The sequence below is a fragment of the Lissotriton vulgaris genome, chromosome 1_1 (genome assembly GCF_964263255.1).
Source record: "Lissotriton vulgaris chromosome 1_1, aLisVul1.2, whole genome shotgun sequence".
NCBI lineage: Eukaryota > Metazoa > Chordata > Amphibia > Caudata > Salamandridae > Lissotriton > Lissotriton vulgaris.
In genome coordinates, this window is record NC_141685.1 from 2,023,434,632 (window position 1) to 2,023,451,935 (window position 17,304).

The 17,304-nt window shown below is 44.0% G+C and overlaps 1 protein-coding gene across 5 annotated transcripts in view; it reads left to right on the forward strand.

Moving 5' to 3' along the window:
- The window catches only part of ITPR2 (inositol 1,4,5-trisphosphate receptor type 2), a 1,555,333-nt gene that overhangs the window by 673,279 nt on the left and 864,750 nt on the right, over positions 1-17,304 (forward strand). For all 5 annotated transcript variants that reach the window (XM_086920227.1, XM_086920242.1, XM_086920233.1 and 2 more), the window contains 2 exons: positions 16,802-16,921; positions 17,015-17,200. In XM_086920227.1, coding sequence (XP_086776353.1) covers positions 16,802-16,921; positions 17,015-17,200 — 306 coding nt within the window. The remainder of the gene's footprint in view (positions 1-16,801; positions 16,922-17,014; positions 17,201-17,304) is intronic.

Below are 17,304 nucleotides of genomic sequence, written 5' to 3' on the forward strand. Positions count from 1 at the left end.
GTCGTTGGCATCACAAAATTCTACAAATTTGCTAAGTGCCACTAGTAGCCCCTTTTGGGTTTTTGAAAGTAAAAGCGTATCGTCCGCAAAAATTAGAAGCGGAACCTTCATACCACCTAGGCTAGGAGCGTCTATAGGAGTGTCCGAAAAATAGTCAACAACTCTATTAATAAAAAGGAGAAAAAGGGTGGGGCAAGGACACATCCTTGACGGACACCTCGAGTCACTGGGAACTTTTTAGTGACTTGACCCTGCATACCACAACGAATCTGTGCATAATTCTTCTCATGGAGTCTTATAATTAAATCCAGCAGGTCCATTGGCAGACCCATTTGTGACAGAGCCTCCCACAATTTGGTTCTTGGTACCAAGTTGAAGGCGGACTTAAGGTCCACAAAAGCCGCATAAATCACGCCTTCACTTAAGACCACCACCTTCCAATAGATTATTAAGAATCTTAAAATCTGATCTATTGTACTTACACAAGGCCTAAAACCGGCCTGCAGTGGTGATAGAACAGACCTTTCATCCATCCATGCTGTGATCTTAAATAGCACCATCCGAGAGATGATCTTTTGGATGGCGTCTATAAGACTAATTGGACAGTAATTAGTAGGCAGGAAGCGGTCCCCCTTTTTGAAAATTGGAAGGATTTCCGCCCCCTGCCAAGAGTCTGGTATCGGGGCACCATCTGCCACAGCGTTAGCTATCTTTAGTATATAAGGGACCCAAACTGCCTGATCTGATTTGAAGAGATCTGAGGGAATACAATCTATGCCGGGAGCTTTTCCACCTTTGGTCCGGTTTAGGGCCAGCTCCACATCTAGGCGATCAAAGAGGGGAACATGACTCAGGGTTCTTAAGGTGCCCTCCCGTATGCTTGCAAAAGGGGCTACTAGAGGACCAGAATTGCTAAATTGGGCCCTGAAATGTGCAACCCATCCATCTTCAGCTACATGATTGGATGGAAGTTGTGATTCATAAGAATTCCCCCACTTAAGAACGCGCCAGAACCTCGATTGATTAGAGGATAAACTCGCCTCATAGAGATCCTGCCAGTGTTTGTCGTCCCAAGCCGACTTGGCCTCTTTCTGGCACTTTTTATATTCCTGCCTGAACGTCCGTATGGCGGCACTGTAACGCAATTTAAGTGCTGCGAGTAAGTCAATATGGGCTTTGCGACAAGTTTGGTTATACCACTTTCCCCCACCCAATGGTATTCAGGTTTTTTTCCCAGTTTTTTTACTTGTTTTTGAAAAAAGCGATTTCAAAAAAAGGAAAAAATTATCGTGTAGCCCACAAATATCAACTGAATCGGTCGTTGTCTCCATGGCAGCCAAAATCTCCACGACTTTCCGTGAAATTAGACTTAGAGTCGCGGGCTACTCTACTCCACTGTACCCTTCTTCTGTCATTCTCCAGGAACACATCTGCTGTAGCACAATTGTGCGGGGCTCCCAAACGGTAATTGACATCAAGAGCTAGGCTGAGTGCTAGGGGGTTATGGTCAATCTCTGGGCAATCCTCCACCATCATATTGACCAGAGAGGACCAGTATTCCACCTTGATAAGGAAGTAGTCGATCCTACTCGTCCTATGACCGTTATCAAAAGTGTGCTTCCCTTGTTTGTCTGACGGGGTTCGCCCATTCACGGCTCTCAGTCCCCATCCAAGGCAGAATCCCAGCCAATGCAGGGCTGCTTCTGTCCCTTTCTTGATAGGGACAGAATCTTCCAAAGTTTGTCCTCTTCTGTCTGGAAGTCCATCTCTCTTCCAGACAACGGCTCAAAGGTACAGTTTAAATCGCCTGCAAAAATAACAAACGATTCCCTTTCGATTTGATTAAATATAGAGTCCAGATCATTGAATATACCAATTGGGCTGCGTCCGCCTTGGATACCCCTAGCATAGACATTTATAATAACTATTGTCTGGAGAGCTTAAGCACAAGAATATCAAATTAGTAGTGGACACCTCTGTGGTATGATAGACAAATGTCTGTCTTAACCAGACACCAAGACCCCCTGAGGGTCTACCCACTCCTGTCCTACGAGCTGGTTTATAACAATTTAGAAACCCAGGTAGGAAAATAGGATCAATTGCCCAGGTCTCTTGGAAAATCAAAATGTCCTGATTATTCACCAACTCCACCCACTCCTCATTTTGAAGCTTACTACGCAGGCCAGCTATGTTCCACGAGATAAGTCTCAAAGATGTTGGGTGGTTGGCCAATCCCGACCCAGCGGAAACATTCATACTAGATGATAAAGGGTTCCCCCCCTTTGGCTTGGAATAACCTGTAAAGGTACATCATCCCTCCTGTGATGGAAACAGATTTTATCAATTTCATCTGCTCCACGAACAACCATCTCGGGTTCCTGATTCCTATCTTGAATCCCTCTATATGTGCTAAGCTCCTTATTTCCAACCTCTGATGCCAACGCATCCTGGACCTCGACCTCGTCTACTTCCAAACTCACGCCACAATCCCCTCCAGAAAGATCGAACTTCTCATTCCCTATATTAAATAACATTGCATTCTGTACTTCATCAAAAATGGGTACTGTATCTGGGGTAGCAAAAATACCCGTACAATCTTGGATGACCTCTGAGTCATAGGGTGGCAGGACGAGTCATTCATTTAAATCCAACCCCGAAATGGGTTCACAAAGATTATACAGCGGGATATTCCAGTACTCATTGTAGTTAGAGTGATTAGTATAATTGTTAGGTAAGGGGAAGTGTCTGGGGGGATGTTGGCGTAAGGGGAGGGAGAAAGGAATATTTAAGTTATTAACGGGGCGAGAAAAAAGTGGTGTACAATGAGCTGGATTCTGGGGGTTAGAGTTTCTACTAGATCTGGGATAAGTAGGGGGTCTTAGCAGGGCCTCTGGATAAAAATAGCTCAGGTTTCGAGTTGAAACTCCTCCTTCATTTTTCCCTGGATACCAGTCGCTTATGTGTGTAACGACTCTGTGATCCTTAAAATTAACGATCACAACGTCTCCTTCAATATCTTTCGGTCGGGGGCCCACCCAGTTGCATCTTCTTACAGAGATTATGTCTCCGTTTAAATGAGCGGGAAGGGGTCTGTTGGTTCTCAACCAAAAAATAACTTTATTTTTCAGATTGACATTGTGTTCGAAATTTCCATTAGGAATAGGAGGAACACCTGTTAAAAGGATCACAAAGTTAGCTGACTCTGGAGGTAGGTCCACTGTAGTCCTACGATTTAAAGTGGCTCTTTGGGTTTTAGCTACCCCCCGGAAACATAGTTGGCTTAATCGTAGGAGGGGGCGGTTTATTCGGGACCAACAATTTCTTCTCTTTGACTGGTTTATGTACAGCCGTCGGCTTAGTAGGAATTGTGGGAGCACTTTTATTATTAGATGTTGGATTTTCATTTGTTGTATGTGGTCTACCTGGGTTCGATGTATTTGAACTTGACTGACATTTTGGTCGGGGCTGATCCTTGGGTTTCACAGGATCGGGAGTTGTGCTCAAGTGAGCAGCTGCCAAAAGGCAATCCATTTTTTCCCCCAAAATTCTAACTCTCTCAATAAGTGGGAGCATATAAGATTTGAGAAGCTGTTCAAATAGTTCTATTGACTCTTTGTTGGACATTGTCAATAATTCTCCTGGGAGCGGTGGTAATAGTGGAGTACCAGGTGAAGCATCACTAACTAGTGGGCCAGTTGGAATGGTTTTAGGGCCTACTAAAGGGGGTGTAGTACTAAAAAAAAATGTACCTTTTCTTTTTACCCCACCTTTTCTCCTTTTTTTCCTTGGCGGATAGTGAGCTACCCACAGTGGATTCTTAGGATTAATTTTGGTCTTACTAAGAGTTTGTAATGAAATTGTCTTAGAAGATTCAACAATATCAATTGTCTGGTTAGAAAAAGTTTAATGAAATTGCAAGACAAGATTCGGGGCAGCTAAAGAGTTTAGGTCAATGAGACTATTAGAAACAATAGGAGGGCTATTTATATTTCCATCGCTAATGTTATCAGAGTGGACAGGGGTTGTACTATGGTCTTGGAAGATGCTAGGAATTGGGTCAGTGCTGAATAATTCAGCATCTAATTCCAACCTACCAGTACTACCCAGTTCTTGGGTGATAGTTAAGTTTTGGGGGGTAGTCAATGGTTTCTTTTTGAGTAATTTTATGGAGTGACGGCGCTCTGCACGTTTCTCCGCTAGCAGGAGATCTTTGTCAATTTTTTTATTTGCCCTAGCAAAATATTTATCAAGGGGACCAAGGATAGAAACCCCAACACTAGAGGGTAGAGAACTAGGCATGTCTATAGGCATCCGTAATACTGGAGGTACCCCAGAAAACAAACCTTTAAACGCAGTGAACAAATTATAAATGTTAGGGACCAGGCCCAGCCCAGCCTCCTTCGGCCTCTGACGGCCACAGACGGTCCCGCCCTTGTCCCGGGCTTCTCCCGGGACGCTCCCGCGCAGCGGGGATAACAATTTGATATTATAGGGACTCTCGTTGTTGGGGGCGGGGCAGGCAGGGAGAGCGGCCCAGGTGGTGGTAATTCGGGCTAGCAGGGACTCCTGGGAGAGGTAGTCCCGGTCCCGCTGCTCGCAGCCCTGCCTACACGCACACACCCACAGCAGACTCCACGGGGGCCAACACTTCCAGAGGCCACGGACCCACTGCAGCACACCCCACGAAGCGGGACCTGCGAAGCGGGTACCGCGAGGTGCAGCACAAGAATTCAGGAAACAGAGCACAGGGTCCCAACAGGTACAAAGAGATCAGCAAAGCATCCCAAGGAGGTTCCAAATGCTGGGGATTTTAAGTTCATTGTTGGGGGCGGGGCAGGCAGGGAGAGCGGCCCAGGTGGTGGCAATTCGGGCTAGCGGGGACTCCTGAGAGAGGTAGTCCCGGTCCCGCTGCTCGCAGCCCTGCCTACACGCACACACCCACAGCAGATTCCACGGGGGCCAACACTTCCAGAGGCCACGGACCCCCTGCAGCACACCACATGAAGCGGGACCCGCGAAGCGGGTACCGCGAGGCGCAGCACAAGAATTCAGGAAACTGAGCACAGGGTCCCAACAGGTACAAAGAGATCAGCAAAGAATCCCCATACCAATTGACTCTAGATGAGTCAGGAGGAGCCATCAAGTCGGAAACATTGCCCCACACGGTCAAGATCAGACCAGAAGACCCAATAGCTTCAACAAATATGGTAAACTCATCAAGGGAAAACAAAAACCCAGAAAAGATAGACCAGAATGAGGACGAGTATAGGTTAAGACGCAAGGGGAATTTTCAAATAACACTATTCAAGAACCGGGACACAATACAAATGGGCAAACATTCCGCCAGGATTGAGGATCACCAACCTCAAGAAGAACAAGTGGGACATAAGCAACAATTACATCATACCCAAAGGAGAATTAATTTACCCCAGACAACAGATAAAAAGAATCATAAGACCCCTGGCCAGGTCTCGACAACAACAAATCTAAAAACTAAATTGTTATTTATCCCTGAATATCATACCCAAGGACCACATGACATTCTGAACAGAGGGAACATTCTGAAACTTTTTAAAAACATCCCTGAACTGTGCCATTTTGAATCCAATGATATACCTTCGATCGAATTCAAACCTATTGGAAGTAATCAACTCATCGAACCAATGTTTATCACCTTTTCAACCGCAGTAATCAAGGAGCAGGTTCTAACAATGTCTGATTTACTTAACACATAGGTTATTAAAGCAGTTCAACAAGCTGAACAACGGTACCGATCGGTTCTCGCAAAATCCCCGGCTTTACTAGATCAACCAGGAACTTCATCTCTTTCAATATTAAGATCTGCAAAAGGCCGATCCCCAGGAAGGCCATATGCCGCAAAACAGAGGAGGTCAAAATAACGGCGTCTGACTGGGCTTGGCTGCCAGCGGCCCTGGTCGGGGGAAACCAAAATTGAACCGGTATTCAACCTGGTCTTTCAGTATGCTCCTGGAATATTAACGGTCTCGCTACGAAACTTCAATCTACCGATGTGATAACGCTCTTAAAAAATCATGAGGTCATACTATTGTAGGAAACATGGTCCCTGGTCAGTCTTCCAACAGAAGGATACCTGGAATATAGAGTCCCCACTCAGAGGTCACATAAACCTGGCCAACCCAGCGGCGGTCTTTCAATCTACATCTCAGTTAAGCTAAATGTTAATATCGTCCAATTGACATTTAAGAAAGATTGTATCTCTGGTATAAGGATAGATAACTCCAAACAGACCGACCAACTGATCTTGATCAACGTCTATATTTCACCAAGTATTAGGGAGAAAAAAACGAAATTCAACCATCTAATCCAGACCCTGTGTAACCTAGAAAGGAAGTACAAAAGACCAACCTGCCTAGTGTCTGGGGATTATAATACAAACCTTTTTCAAGAACCTCCCGAAGAATATGTTGCTCCATGGCCAGACATTTTCGAACAAACAAAACCCACCTGCACCAAATATAGCAAACTTGGCGAATACATGGTGCTACAACTCAGTGCTCTGGGCTACACAATCCTAAATGGTCGCTTCCCTAAGGACAATCCACTGAACTGGACAAGATCAAATGGTCATATTCACTCCTTCCTAGACTACACCAACTATAACAAAGAAATCCTCCCCCTGATTGAGAATTACGCCATAGTTGCTCGAGGTGACAGTGATCACCGTCCTCAAGTGATCACCATGTCATTTCACTTAGCACATCACGCCACAACAAGCCAAACCTCAGGAGGGGATTACACTGAAAACCTCAAAAGGCTGAAATGGTCAGATCTAAATATACCATCAATAATGGGTAAATATAGAGTCCTGCAAGACCTAAGGAGCACCAATTAACTATCGCCAATCACAGCATGGGACACCTTCCCCCGGGAACTGCTCAAAAACTTTTCTCGTACTTCAAGAAAAAACAAAAAATGCAACCTAGCAATAACAACAGATGAAATTAGGACATTAAAATCAAGACGTAACAGTACGCTGAGACAAGCTCGTAGGCACCCAGTAGAAGATCAGATATTCAATAATTATAAGGTATCCCAGAAAGCACTTTGACAAGCAATATTCCTTGAAAAAAAAACCGTTCTGAATAGTTTTGGCTAAAACTGATACATGCAAGTAGAAGCCATAACCCAAAAGCTTTCTGGTCACTCGTCAACTCCAAAACACACAAGCAGGGAGGACAAAGTAGCGCCAACATCTCTGAAGCCGAATGGGTATTCTATTTAACAACCCATTTCGAGGAACAAGAAAAAGAAGTCCCTGGTATTGGCCCAACATCGCAACTGCTGCCAACCACTAGGCACAATGGATGCAGATTCACTAAAGAAAAAAGCTGAATCAAACATAAGGACGCCACTGACAACTAATATTAAAACCTCGCTCCAGCCCCCAGAACCATTCCAACATGTACTTACAAATTTTGGAATTATCACGGAAAAAACAGTTTGAATCATAACTGAGGGTCACGTAGATGGAGCCCCAGGTCCAAATGGGCTACCACAGGTGTTGTTTAAACAAGACACAGTATTCTGGGCCCACCAACTGGCACCCCTTTTTTCCCACTGCTGGACCGATTCAGTATTACCAGAATCATGGCGTGGCGCCATCATACATCCAATCTATAAAGGAGGCAAGAGATGAGACCTGAAAAATTATAGGATGATCACCCTACAGGGCGTGGAATCAAAATACTATGCCAAACTGCTCCTTCAAGATCTGGTGTCTTGGGCAACAAAAAATAACCTAATACCTTATAACCAGACAGGATTTGTGCAAAAATCAGGCACTACAGCAAATCTGCTTGCAATATCCGTCTTGTTGGACAAATGGGCTATCTCAGGAATGTTAATGCATGGCTGCTTCGTGGACTTAAGGCCGCCTTTGACCGCGTACCCCGAAGTCTATTTTGGCTCAAAATGCTGAAATGGGATTTCCACCAATGCTTCTACGAGCAATAATTGCGCTACACACCAACACATGGATCCGCATAAAACCTGGGGATGGATCATATAACTCAAGGAAAATCTCAACATCACGCGGAGGGAAACAAGGATGTGTGTTAGCGCCTCTCCTCTTCAATCTCTTCATCTCCAACCTGTCAGAGTCACTCGACGAAGTTAATGCTCATCCTCCAAAACTCGCAGGGGTAAGAGTCAGTAATCTATTGTATGCGGATGACTTAGTGCTGCTAAGCCACACCAGGGTAGGCCTGCAGAGACTCTTCGATCAATTGTCCCTTTATACCACTGGGAACAAACTGGAATTAAACCTAACAAAGACAAGGGCAATCACCTTCGGATTAAGGAAATATCGAGGAGGCGGCTGGCTGTACAAAGAAAAAAGTTTTGATAAAGCCATCGATAAAGCCTTCTATCCATGTGGACCTGGGGGTTCATTCTCCAAACATAGAGACAAGGTAGAAGCAAAAGCTCTGACAATCCAGGTGGCATTTAAGACCCTTGCCAGGCAACTGTCTGGGCCAAGCCTGACCCCACTCATAACAGTTATGAAGGCAAAAATCATCAATTTTCTCACTTACAGCCAGGAGATCATGCAAGGGAAGGACAACACTCTCGTGAATAAAATAACAACAAGAATATTCAAACAAGTGTTGAGCCTTCCAAAATCTTCCTCTCCTGCTCAAATACCTCTTGAGTTCGGCCTTCAAGACCATCAAGCAGTAGGGGCCGGAGCATTCATCAGGCTGTGTAATAAGTTGCGTACCTCTAGAGAAGGAAGCCTGAAGGCTCTTTTGTGGCAGGAAATCTCAGCCGGACAACTTAGTAGATCATATTGGTGTTATCTACAAAACTCTCTAAAACTCCTGGACTCAGAAGAAATCTGGAGCTCAAATCCACCGCAGCAGGCACTCAAAATCCACATTTAAAGGAACATCCGCCTTTTGTCCTTCCATTCAGACAGAGCCCAATTGTCCCAACGTAAGCATGTATGGACAATTGTATCACTGTTTCAGCCAAGGATTATGGCCCCATATCAGTCATGTACTTATTCTGTGCTATGGAAAAAAAGATAAATGGCCCTTAGAATGGGCGAATGGCCATTCCTGTACCACTTGACGAGCTGGCAACGCGTAAACACTAACATAACGTGCAGGGGGTGCGGGAGTAGCAAGGAAACAATGGAGCATGTCCCACATTACTCGACGATCGAAAAATCCTGTTAAAGAGCGAATGGAATAAACTTGGTATTCGCACATGCCGACAAGCTATCATCGCTTCAATGAATTCGGAAAATTCACTGCTCAATATCCGGTTCACCAAGTTTATGACGAGCAGCAAGAACATTTATAATCAAAGAGAGCCAGCAAGTAAATAATAGTAAATCGTAAAAGGGTGGTTTAAGCCCTCTGCTACACAGTAGCTGACAATGGCCTTGTTTTCACACGGATTATTGCGCCCTAGGAACACTTAAACCATTATACGCAGGGACTTCACCACATTAATGGACTCTCGCTACCAGCGGTATTAACCACTCATTCTCAACGACTAGGGTTTTGCTACTTAGCCTTTGCAGATGTTATATCAGAAGGGCCAATCATGGTCCACAACTGTTTTTTAATTGCTCGATATGAAGTTGCACTCCAGATGATGTTAATATTTCACTAACAAAGATAGATGGCCAGATCTTTTGTAATTATTTATGGATGAATCTTACTTTTTTAACCCACTATGATGATATGAACGGACTAAATGGACATCCCCAGGAAGATTCCCAGAGAAAAAAACAAAATACATGTTTTAAAGCTAAGACGCAGCACCGAGACCAAATGCGTGTCTCTTGCACTATGTGTAAATATTTGAGTAATATCGATATACGTTTTTATTACCTTTGATAAATGTTTACATTGAGATGATTTTTATTAATCAAACAATAAAAGTTCTATCTACTAGCTAGGTCTATGGGCCTCTGATTGGGTCCTTTCAACCTATTACTTGGGTCTTCTTACACCCTATCTTCCTTTTTGGGGTCAAGGGCCATCTGGTGTATGTATAGATGGGGGGTCAGACCGGATATTGAGCTCTAATTCTGATGTATTTTGGGAGACCCCAGTATCCTCAATACAATTTACTACCTCCAATTGCACATTCCCTTCTAGTACTAGCTCATTACCATCATCAGCTAGCCCTCCCACCACCGCTCCTAGTCCCAATGACAGGCAATGTTCTGTCCTGTCTATTTCTTCAGTAATTGCGATAACTTCTCGTACCAGGTATGAGTCAATAGTTGTGTGTGAGATGTCAGTTACTGAAGTTTGCGCTGGTAATAGATGAGATACACAATTACTAAAACCAGGTCAAGCTGCAACCAACTCTACAATCTGTAGACAGTCTGAAAACTATATATATTATGCAATGTTCTTAGGGCAGTCAATATAAAGTCAGATAAAAAATGAATAGGTGTCCGGGATTAGGATGCTGTACATGATACCTTCCAAGTGTCTATTCTTCGGTTGATGATACAGGGCGATATCCGGCACAACCTTCTTTCTCTGTGGACACGAGCTATGGATGCTGAATATGTTTCTAGATGCTTCAAAGCAGCTCGTCCCTTCTTTCCTACCGAGTCCAAATAAGTGTCAGGCTGTTATAAACGGGCAAAAGTTATAATCTTCATAAGTTGGTAGCGCCATGTAAGAGTGGTGTCCCAGCCCAACCTCTTCCGGGCTAAGACGGGCCCGTCTTGGCCCATTCTTCGCCTGGGAATGTGCCTGGGTGCGACTCATGCGCGTTGCACGCAGCAGGGGCCGAAGACTCCTAAAATACCGGCCTCCGGGTGCTCTGGCAAAGCTTAGCACGTTGCATCGCAGGTAGCGTTGGGGCTTGTCATTCCTGCCCCTCTCTCTCACATTAACGGGTTCCGGTGCAGCAAGGGCCCAAGGCAGCTGAAATGCGCGTTCCTCTGGACGCTCTAGTGTGGCATGTTGCAGCATAGGTAGCGCTGGAGCTTGTGGTTCCTGCATCTGTCTCTCACGTTAATTGGCTCCCGTACAGCAGGGGTACAAGACAGTTGAAATGCATGCCTCTGGGTGCTCTGGCGTGGCGTGGTGTGTTGCAGCGCAGGTAGCACTGGGGCTTCTGGTTCCTGCTCCTCTGTCTCACATTAGCAGCTCATTTTATCAGACTTTACCACAAATTTTTGTCCCTCATGGATCTGCTCTTTTTTTAAGCGGATGTGCTCCCCTACCCACCCTCCCTCAGAAACACTGGTGCCCCCTCGGAAAACCCCGATGGGAAGTAAAAAGCCTATCTTCCCTGTCGTTGATTCCCTTTTGGTGCCTTGGTGTGGAACTAGAGGCCAACTCTCCAGTGTTGGCCACCGTGAAAAGGAGGGATAGAAAACTCTAGACATGAAACCCACCCCCCCTTCCTCCATAATTTGCATTTTTTTCTTTTGTTTTGCCTGGGTTACTGCAAGGACTGACTGATGTATCCTAATTCACTACTTATCCCGACCCCCAATTATTTATCGTCATTTGGCTGCTGCAGAATCTTTCGCCTGCTGAATTGAGTGTAAATTGTGAAAGTGTCCTTTTACGAGAAATTTCAGTTTTGATTGTTAGACTATTGCTGCCTGAAATCCTTGTCTCTTGAATTGATCCAGTATTGATTTGAACTCTCGACAGCGTCATGCAGCCAAGGCGACATGTCTGAAAAACACTTCAACCAAAACTTGTTGGATGTCTGGAAGCCCTTTGATTTAATGGCTGCAATTATGTTTGATTCCTTTATTCAAAAGTCACCAAAGTTGACAAGGAATGTGTGTGGATATTTTGCATTGGTCTGTTGGCGAAATGGAACACGATGAGCCCTCCTAATCGAATGACAGTCTTTGTTAGGCATGTCGCCCGGGCAGCCAGGATTCTGAATAAGTTCGCAAATGAATTTAATGGGATCTTGACCTGCTTCCTGTCCTCCTGGATACCCTAAAGGGGTACATTTTACCTCTTAGACTGATTCTCAAACTCAAGCTTGATCAGGCTTTCTTTCAGGTTCTGATTATACTTTGCTTGGAATCGCTCAACGTTTTTCTGAGCGTCTTCCAGATCAGAAATACGCTGTTCAACCCAGGGTTAGCCTTTGATTTAATTGCAAAATTATGTCATTATTGGTCTGAAGCTCGCACTTAACTTCCCGGTGGGCCTTTTCTTGGTATTTTTCAGTTTCCTAATTTCCACCAGGATTTCTTTCATCATATCTCCTGACTGGCAGTTATAGGCTGCAAACCCCCCTGACTGTCCCGTTTTCTGTCCTTGGCTCAGATTCTAATGCTGCTTGAGATTGGAGGTTTGCGTCTTTAATGGCAATTTGAAATGCTATCAACTCGTTCAGTACGTTCATCCTTGCTGGTTCCGAAATGGGATTATTATTCCCAAAGGATGTTCAACTCACTGATGTCAATTGCGCTCCATACCCCAAACCCAATCTGTTCTCTGGTGGACATCTTGGTCTACTGTCTTAACTCCTTTAACCCAAAACAGTGGATATGAGTGTTTTTGTCCAGGACAATTGCTTTTTGATGCTCCTGGCGCTGCTCCTGGTGGTATATCAGGCATGGGATCTTGAGGCTATTCTGGTTCTAAAGTTCAAGAAGGAGCAGCTTGCCTTATTCTATTGAATTACTTTGTGGGGGTATTAGCTGATTTTGTTTCTAGTAGAGCCTCTTCTCTCCAAGTCTGGTGAATCAAGTGAACCATCATAAGTTGCACTCTGATTCAAGCTTGACTTGCTCCACTCGATATCCTGTTCTTGACTTTCCGGGCCAATTATCTCGACCTGTTTTTCCCCGTGCTTTAGCTGCTTTGGCCATTCTGGAGATCTTTACCGGAGTGCAGGATGTTACTGTTCCATCTCGTGCTGTCAGGCACTTCATCTGACCTAAATGGAAGGTCAGCTAGTTGAGAGGGCTTGCTTTATGCTCTAAACTACTAGTTGTAATAACTTTCTCTGACTTTACATGTCCAGTAGTGTCTAGTGGAATGGGAGTGGAGGGGCAGGCCGAACAGCAGCAAGCCTCTCCCTACACCTGGGAAGGACCCCTCCGCTGCCACCCTAGCCTGGCGCCCTGTATGGAATGGCTAATGCCTCCCTTGTAAATTTCTACATAGACCCCTCTTCTCCCCCCTCCTATCTATCCATGTATTGAGCCCTGGTTGCAGTTCCAGCCCAGTTCTTGGCAGTGGATCCAGCCTCGCAGTGTATTCTTTGCATCACCCAATTTGGCGTCTCACTCAAGCCGCTTGCGTCCTTTAGCAGCTCTTACACCACTGCCAGAGCTGCCACGCGTTTCACTACAGCAGCGCAAATCCAAGCTGCTGATATCGGAACTGCAATGGAGAGACAGAGGCTCCAGTATTCTCCACAAGCTGCAGCATGACACGACGGTTCAAAGGCTCTCTGCTGCAGTGTGGTACTGCACGCTGAGTTGTTAGGAGCGGAATTCAAAGATGCATTGCTCCAATCCTCTGCACGGCGACAGTGAACCGGATGTGACCTTGTTAGCGAAGGAGCATGATGGGACCTCCTCAGCACCCCGCCCCCTTTCTTTTTTCTTCTCCCGAATAACTTCAATAATGCGCCTACTATAAATCAAGAATTCTTTTGAAGCATGATAGCTTCTTAACAATACAAGCTCCAAATACATTGGAGATAATTTAGACAGATGGGCGGGCCACTAGATCAACAGGGGACCACCTGTGAAATTTAGAGATACCCTTAAATAGGTGGAGGTTGTTTAGCAGATAGTGTCTCCACTAGTGTGGAACAGGCATGTTTGGCAAAACTGAATGAAATCAAAATATATGCAACCCGTACATGTTAAGACGTTTTTTCCCAGCACGTTTGTGGGGACGCGGTGTTTGAGGGATGGATTTGATCATTAATTTTTTTCCCCAACCACTATTACTGGTGACCTCAAACTAAGGGCGAGGGACCGGAGTATAGCAGAATGGGACCATTGTTGAATTAGGGCACAGGTGCTGTTTCAACAAACCTTAATGTGATGTCATGAGTATCCATAAGGTTTTTGAAGAGTGCCTTTTCTGTAGCCCATGACACTGTTATTTGCTGGTTGACATTGTATAATGATGTTTCTTGGTCTTTAGGGTCCTCTTTTTACTTATCTATGCTAAATTATTTTCCTTGTTTCTTTTTTATAAGAAACCCCATGATTCATATCTTGAAATTTTAAGGACATTTTAACATTATAACTTGTCTTTGATCTAAGATCAGTTCTTGCATACTTTTGAGTTTAACTGTTTGTCTGTGCCACTTAATTTTCTGTAAGTTATTTCCTCTAAAGCAGAACCCATGGTCTTACTTATTAGGAATGCATTGATTGCAGCCATGGGGTGAATTGGGGGATGGTGGTTGGGGTGTTGCCCGTCAATTGTGACGTTTAAGCAGAGCAATGAAACAAACCTTACTTGATCTGAGCTTTCTCCTTTCAATGTTGGCAATTCAGGAACACTGTTAATACTTGTCTTAATAAGTTTGTAAGAGCAGTGTTTTATAGAGCGATTGATAGGCGAGTTAAATTTCTCTAGTCCACTCTATCAATCTCCCCCTGTGTCCTTTAATTAGTTTATGATTCTACAAATGTTCACAAACATTTATGCCTTTAGTCGATTTCTTATTTTTCTGTGTTTCTCACTCCCATTTACTCCAACTACGAGAGTCAATCATGCGGGTCTTTTAACTATGTTCTAATGGGACGGTCTTGAGCTATGAGGCTGCACTTGACCTTCTAATCAGAGATTTCCTCACCTCAGGATCTCAATTACTTTCATTTCTTACTTCCATCTAGTAACTTTTGGATGCAACGTGCACTCCTGTCAATGATTTCTGGAAAAAATGAATGAACCTTCCAAGACTTCTAAACTCTGTTTCCCATTTCCTGGCTTGCCTCCCTCTTGCATCCCACTATTGCTCTGAGTCCCTTACAAGGTTCAGGTGATGTTATATACTCCTCTTTCAAGCTAAGCCTTAAGAGTAGACAGGAGCATGTGACATTACAGGAAATCAGGAGGCTTTGTCATGAAAGCTATATCTGTGTGCTTGGTGCCAAATTAATGAATTGTAAAAGCTGCTATATCTATCAAAAGACTTTTTCTAATTGTTGGATTTTTCTGTTTAAAAGATACGTAATCTTCTTCTGCCTCTTGTCATTGGCTACTGGGCAGGGGGTGGTATTGGCGGAGTGGGAGGTGCTATCACCTTTGATCATACCTTATTTAGAAGGTGGTACAAATGCAGAGGAGACCTCTCATGGTCTTGTAGCTATACTTCATCTCATGTGCAGGCCATATTGAATGCCATATTGACAACCTTTCTGGCTTTTGAGGCTTTGAAACCTTCCTGGTTTGCATGGTGGTCCAATAGGTGCCAAAGCAATCAACCTGAGAGAGCAGAGAAAGAGACTGGAGACTATGATGACAATGGTATTTGGACTGGGCAGTAATTAATCTTGATATCCCTCCTCGTGCCCTCTCATTTGAACTACTCAACACATTTTCTGTCTGGTCCTGTACGGCTCCAAATTTCACTCACCTCAAAGGCTGTACTCATTATGATTCCTGTGGATCCATCTGGACACACTGCCCAAATGCTTTTTCCTCCCAATGGTCTCCTACCAGTCTGCTTTAATATGGCCTCTTCAGCATCTACATTGGGCGCTCCATAACCCTATCAATGTGCTTCGTTAACCACTGGTGCCTCAAGAAACTCAGTGTTTGGCAGCATGGAAGCCTCCAGCTGTCTGCCAAAATTCCCCACTGTCCTTTTCAGCCAGCTGATGCCCACAGGCACGTCAGCAGACAACAGCAACTTTTAGCACCCTTCTGAAGCTAACCGACCCTCAGACCAACTTTGAAAAGCATCTAAGGCCTGTTGGTCAGATGTTGAATCACCACGGGTAGAGAATAGACTGGCCATGATTTTGGCTGTTGTGGTCTGTGATACAGGTTTGTTTCCGTCGTTGTTCACTGATTCTTGGTAGAAACATAGCTTCCTTTATATTTTCAATCTAGTAGTAGCATGTGTCTTGGTAGATTTGATGTCTAATCAAAGAAGAAAGCAGGTTAGAAAGTGTACGAGCAAATCGAAGAGAATGACCAAAGATACCCAAAGTGGACCCCAAAAGTGTCTATAAGAGGTTCAAAGATGGAGCATCGGGATATGTGCTGTGGTTTATAAAAAAAATGTGTTTCTAGTTGTGCATGGATGTATTTAGGAATATAGGCCTAATAGTGGTGCTTGAAGTGAGAATGAAGATGGTAAATGGAAGGACCGTACAGGTACAGTTGACCAAAACATGCATGTTTATTTCATCTAGTAAATGGTTGAACTAGACATTCAAGCACAGGGAGGCCTCTGTTGAATACTTTTTTTGGGACAGCAGGATTAAATGTAATTACTTGTAGCTTTCATTGAAAAAATAGAAGTATGAAATATCTCTGACCAATAGTACATATGTCCTGTTGCTTTCTAAGGTTATAGTATTTCGACAATGCCATTGGCTATCATTAGCTGTCTTAAATTCTTTGAGGAATTATCTTCGTCTGATATCAGAAGCAGCTTACATAATGTGCATATTAAATACAAAGATGAAAGCTATCCTATTCCGATTTAACCTACCTTTTCCAATGGTATAATACTTTCATTGTTTTTCCAGTTCTAACAATATACAATGTTCTCAATATTCAATGTGAAATTCTAACATCTAATTTTTACTTTTTTTTGTTGCTAGATTCCTTGATTACTTGTCAGATCTGTGCGTCTCTAACACCACTGCAATACCAATAACTCAGGAGTTCATATGCAAGTTTATGCTGAGTCCTGGGAATGCTGACATTCTTATTCAAACCAAGTACGTATTCAGATAGGGCATCGGTAAAGTGTTCGGCATCCGCCCACTTTAGTGATAGTTCATTTGTTATGGATCTGTATTCATGTATTTTAGGCTGATTTCTATGCAAATAGACAACCCCTTGGATTGCTCAGTGCTCCACGATGATCTGGATGAGGAGGAGGTCTGGCTGTATTGGATTGACAATAATAAGGAACCTCATGGTAAAGCTATCCGGCACCTTGCCCAGGAGGCCAAGGAAGGCACCAAATCTGACTTAGAAGTGCTAACCTATTACAGGTAAGGATCCTTGAAATCTAAAAGTAAGCACAATTTCAAGTCAAGTGTAACATTTATATTCATTTACCATAGTGTACTAACTGGTGGTTTGTCTATGTATGTGC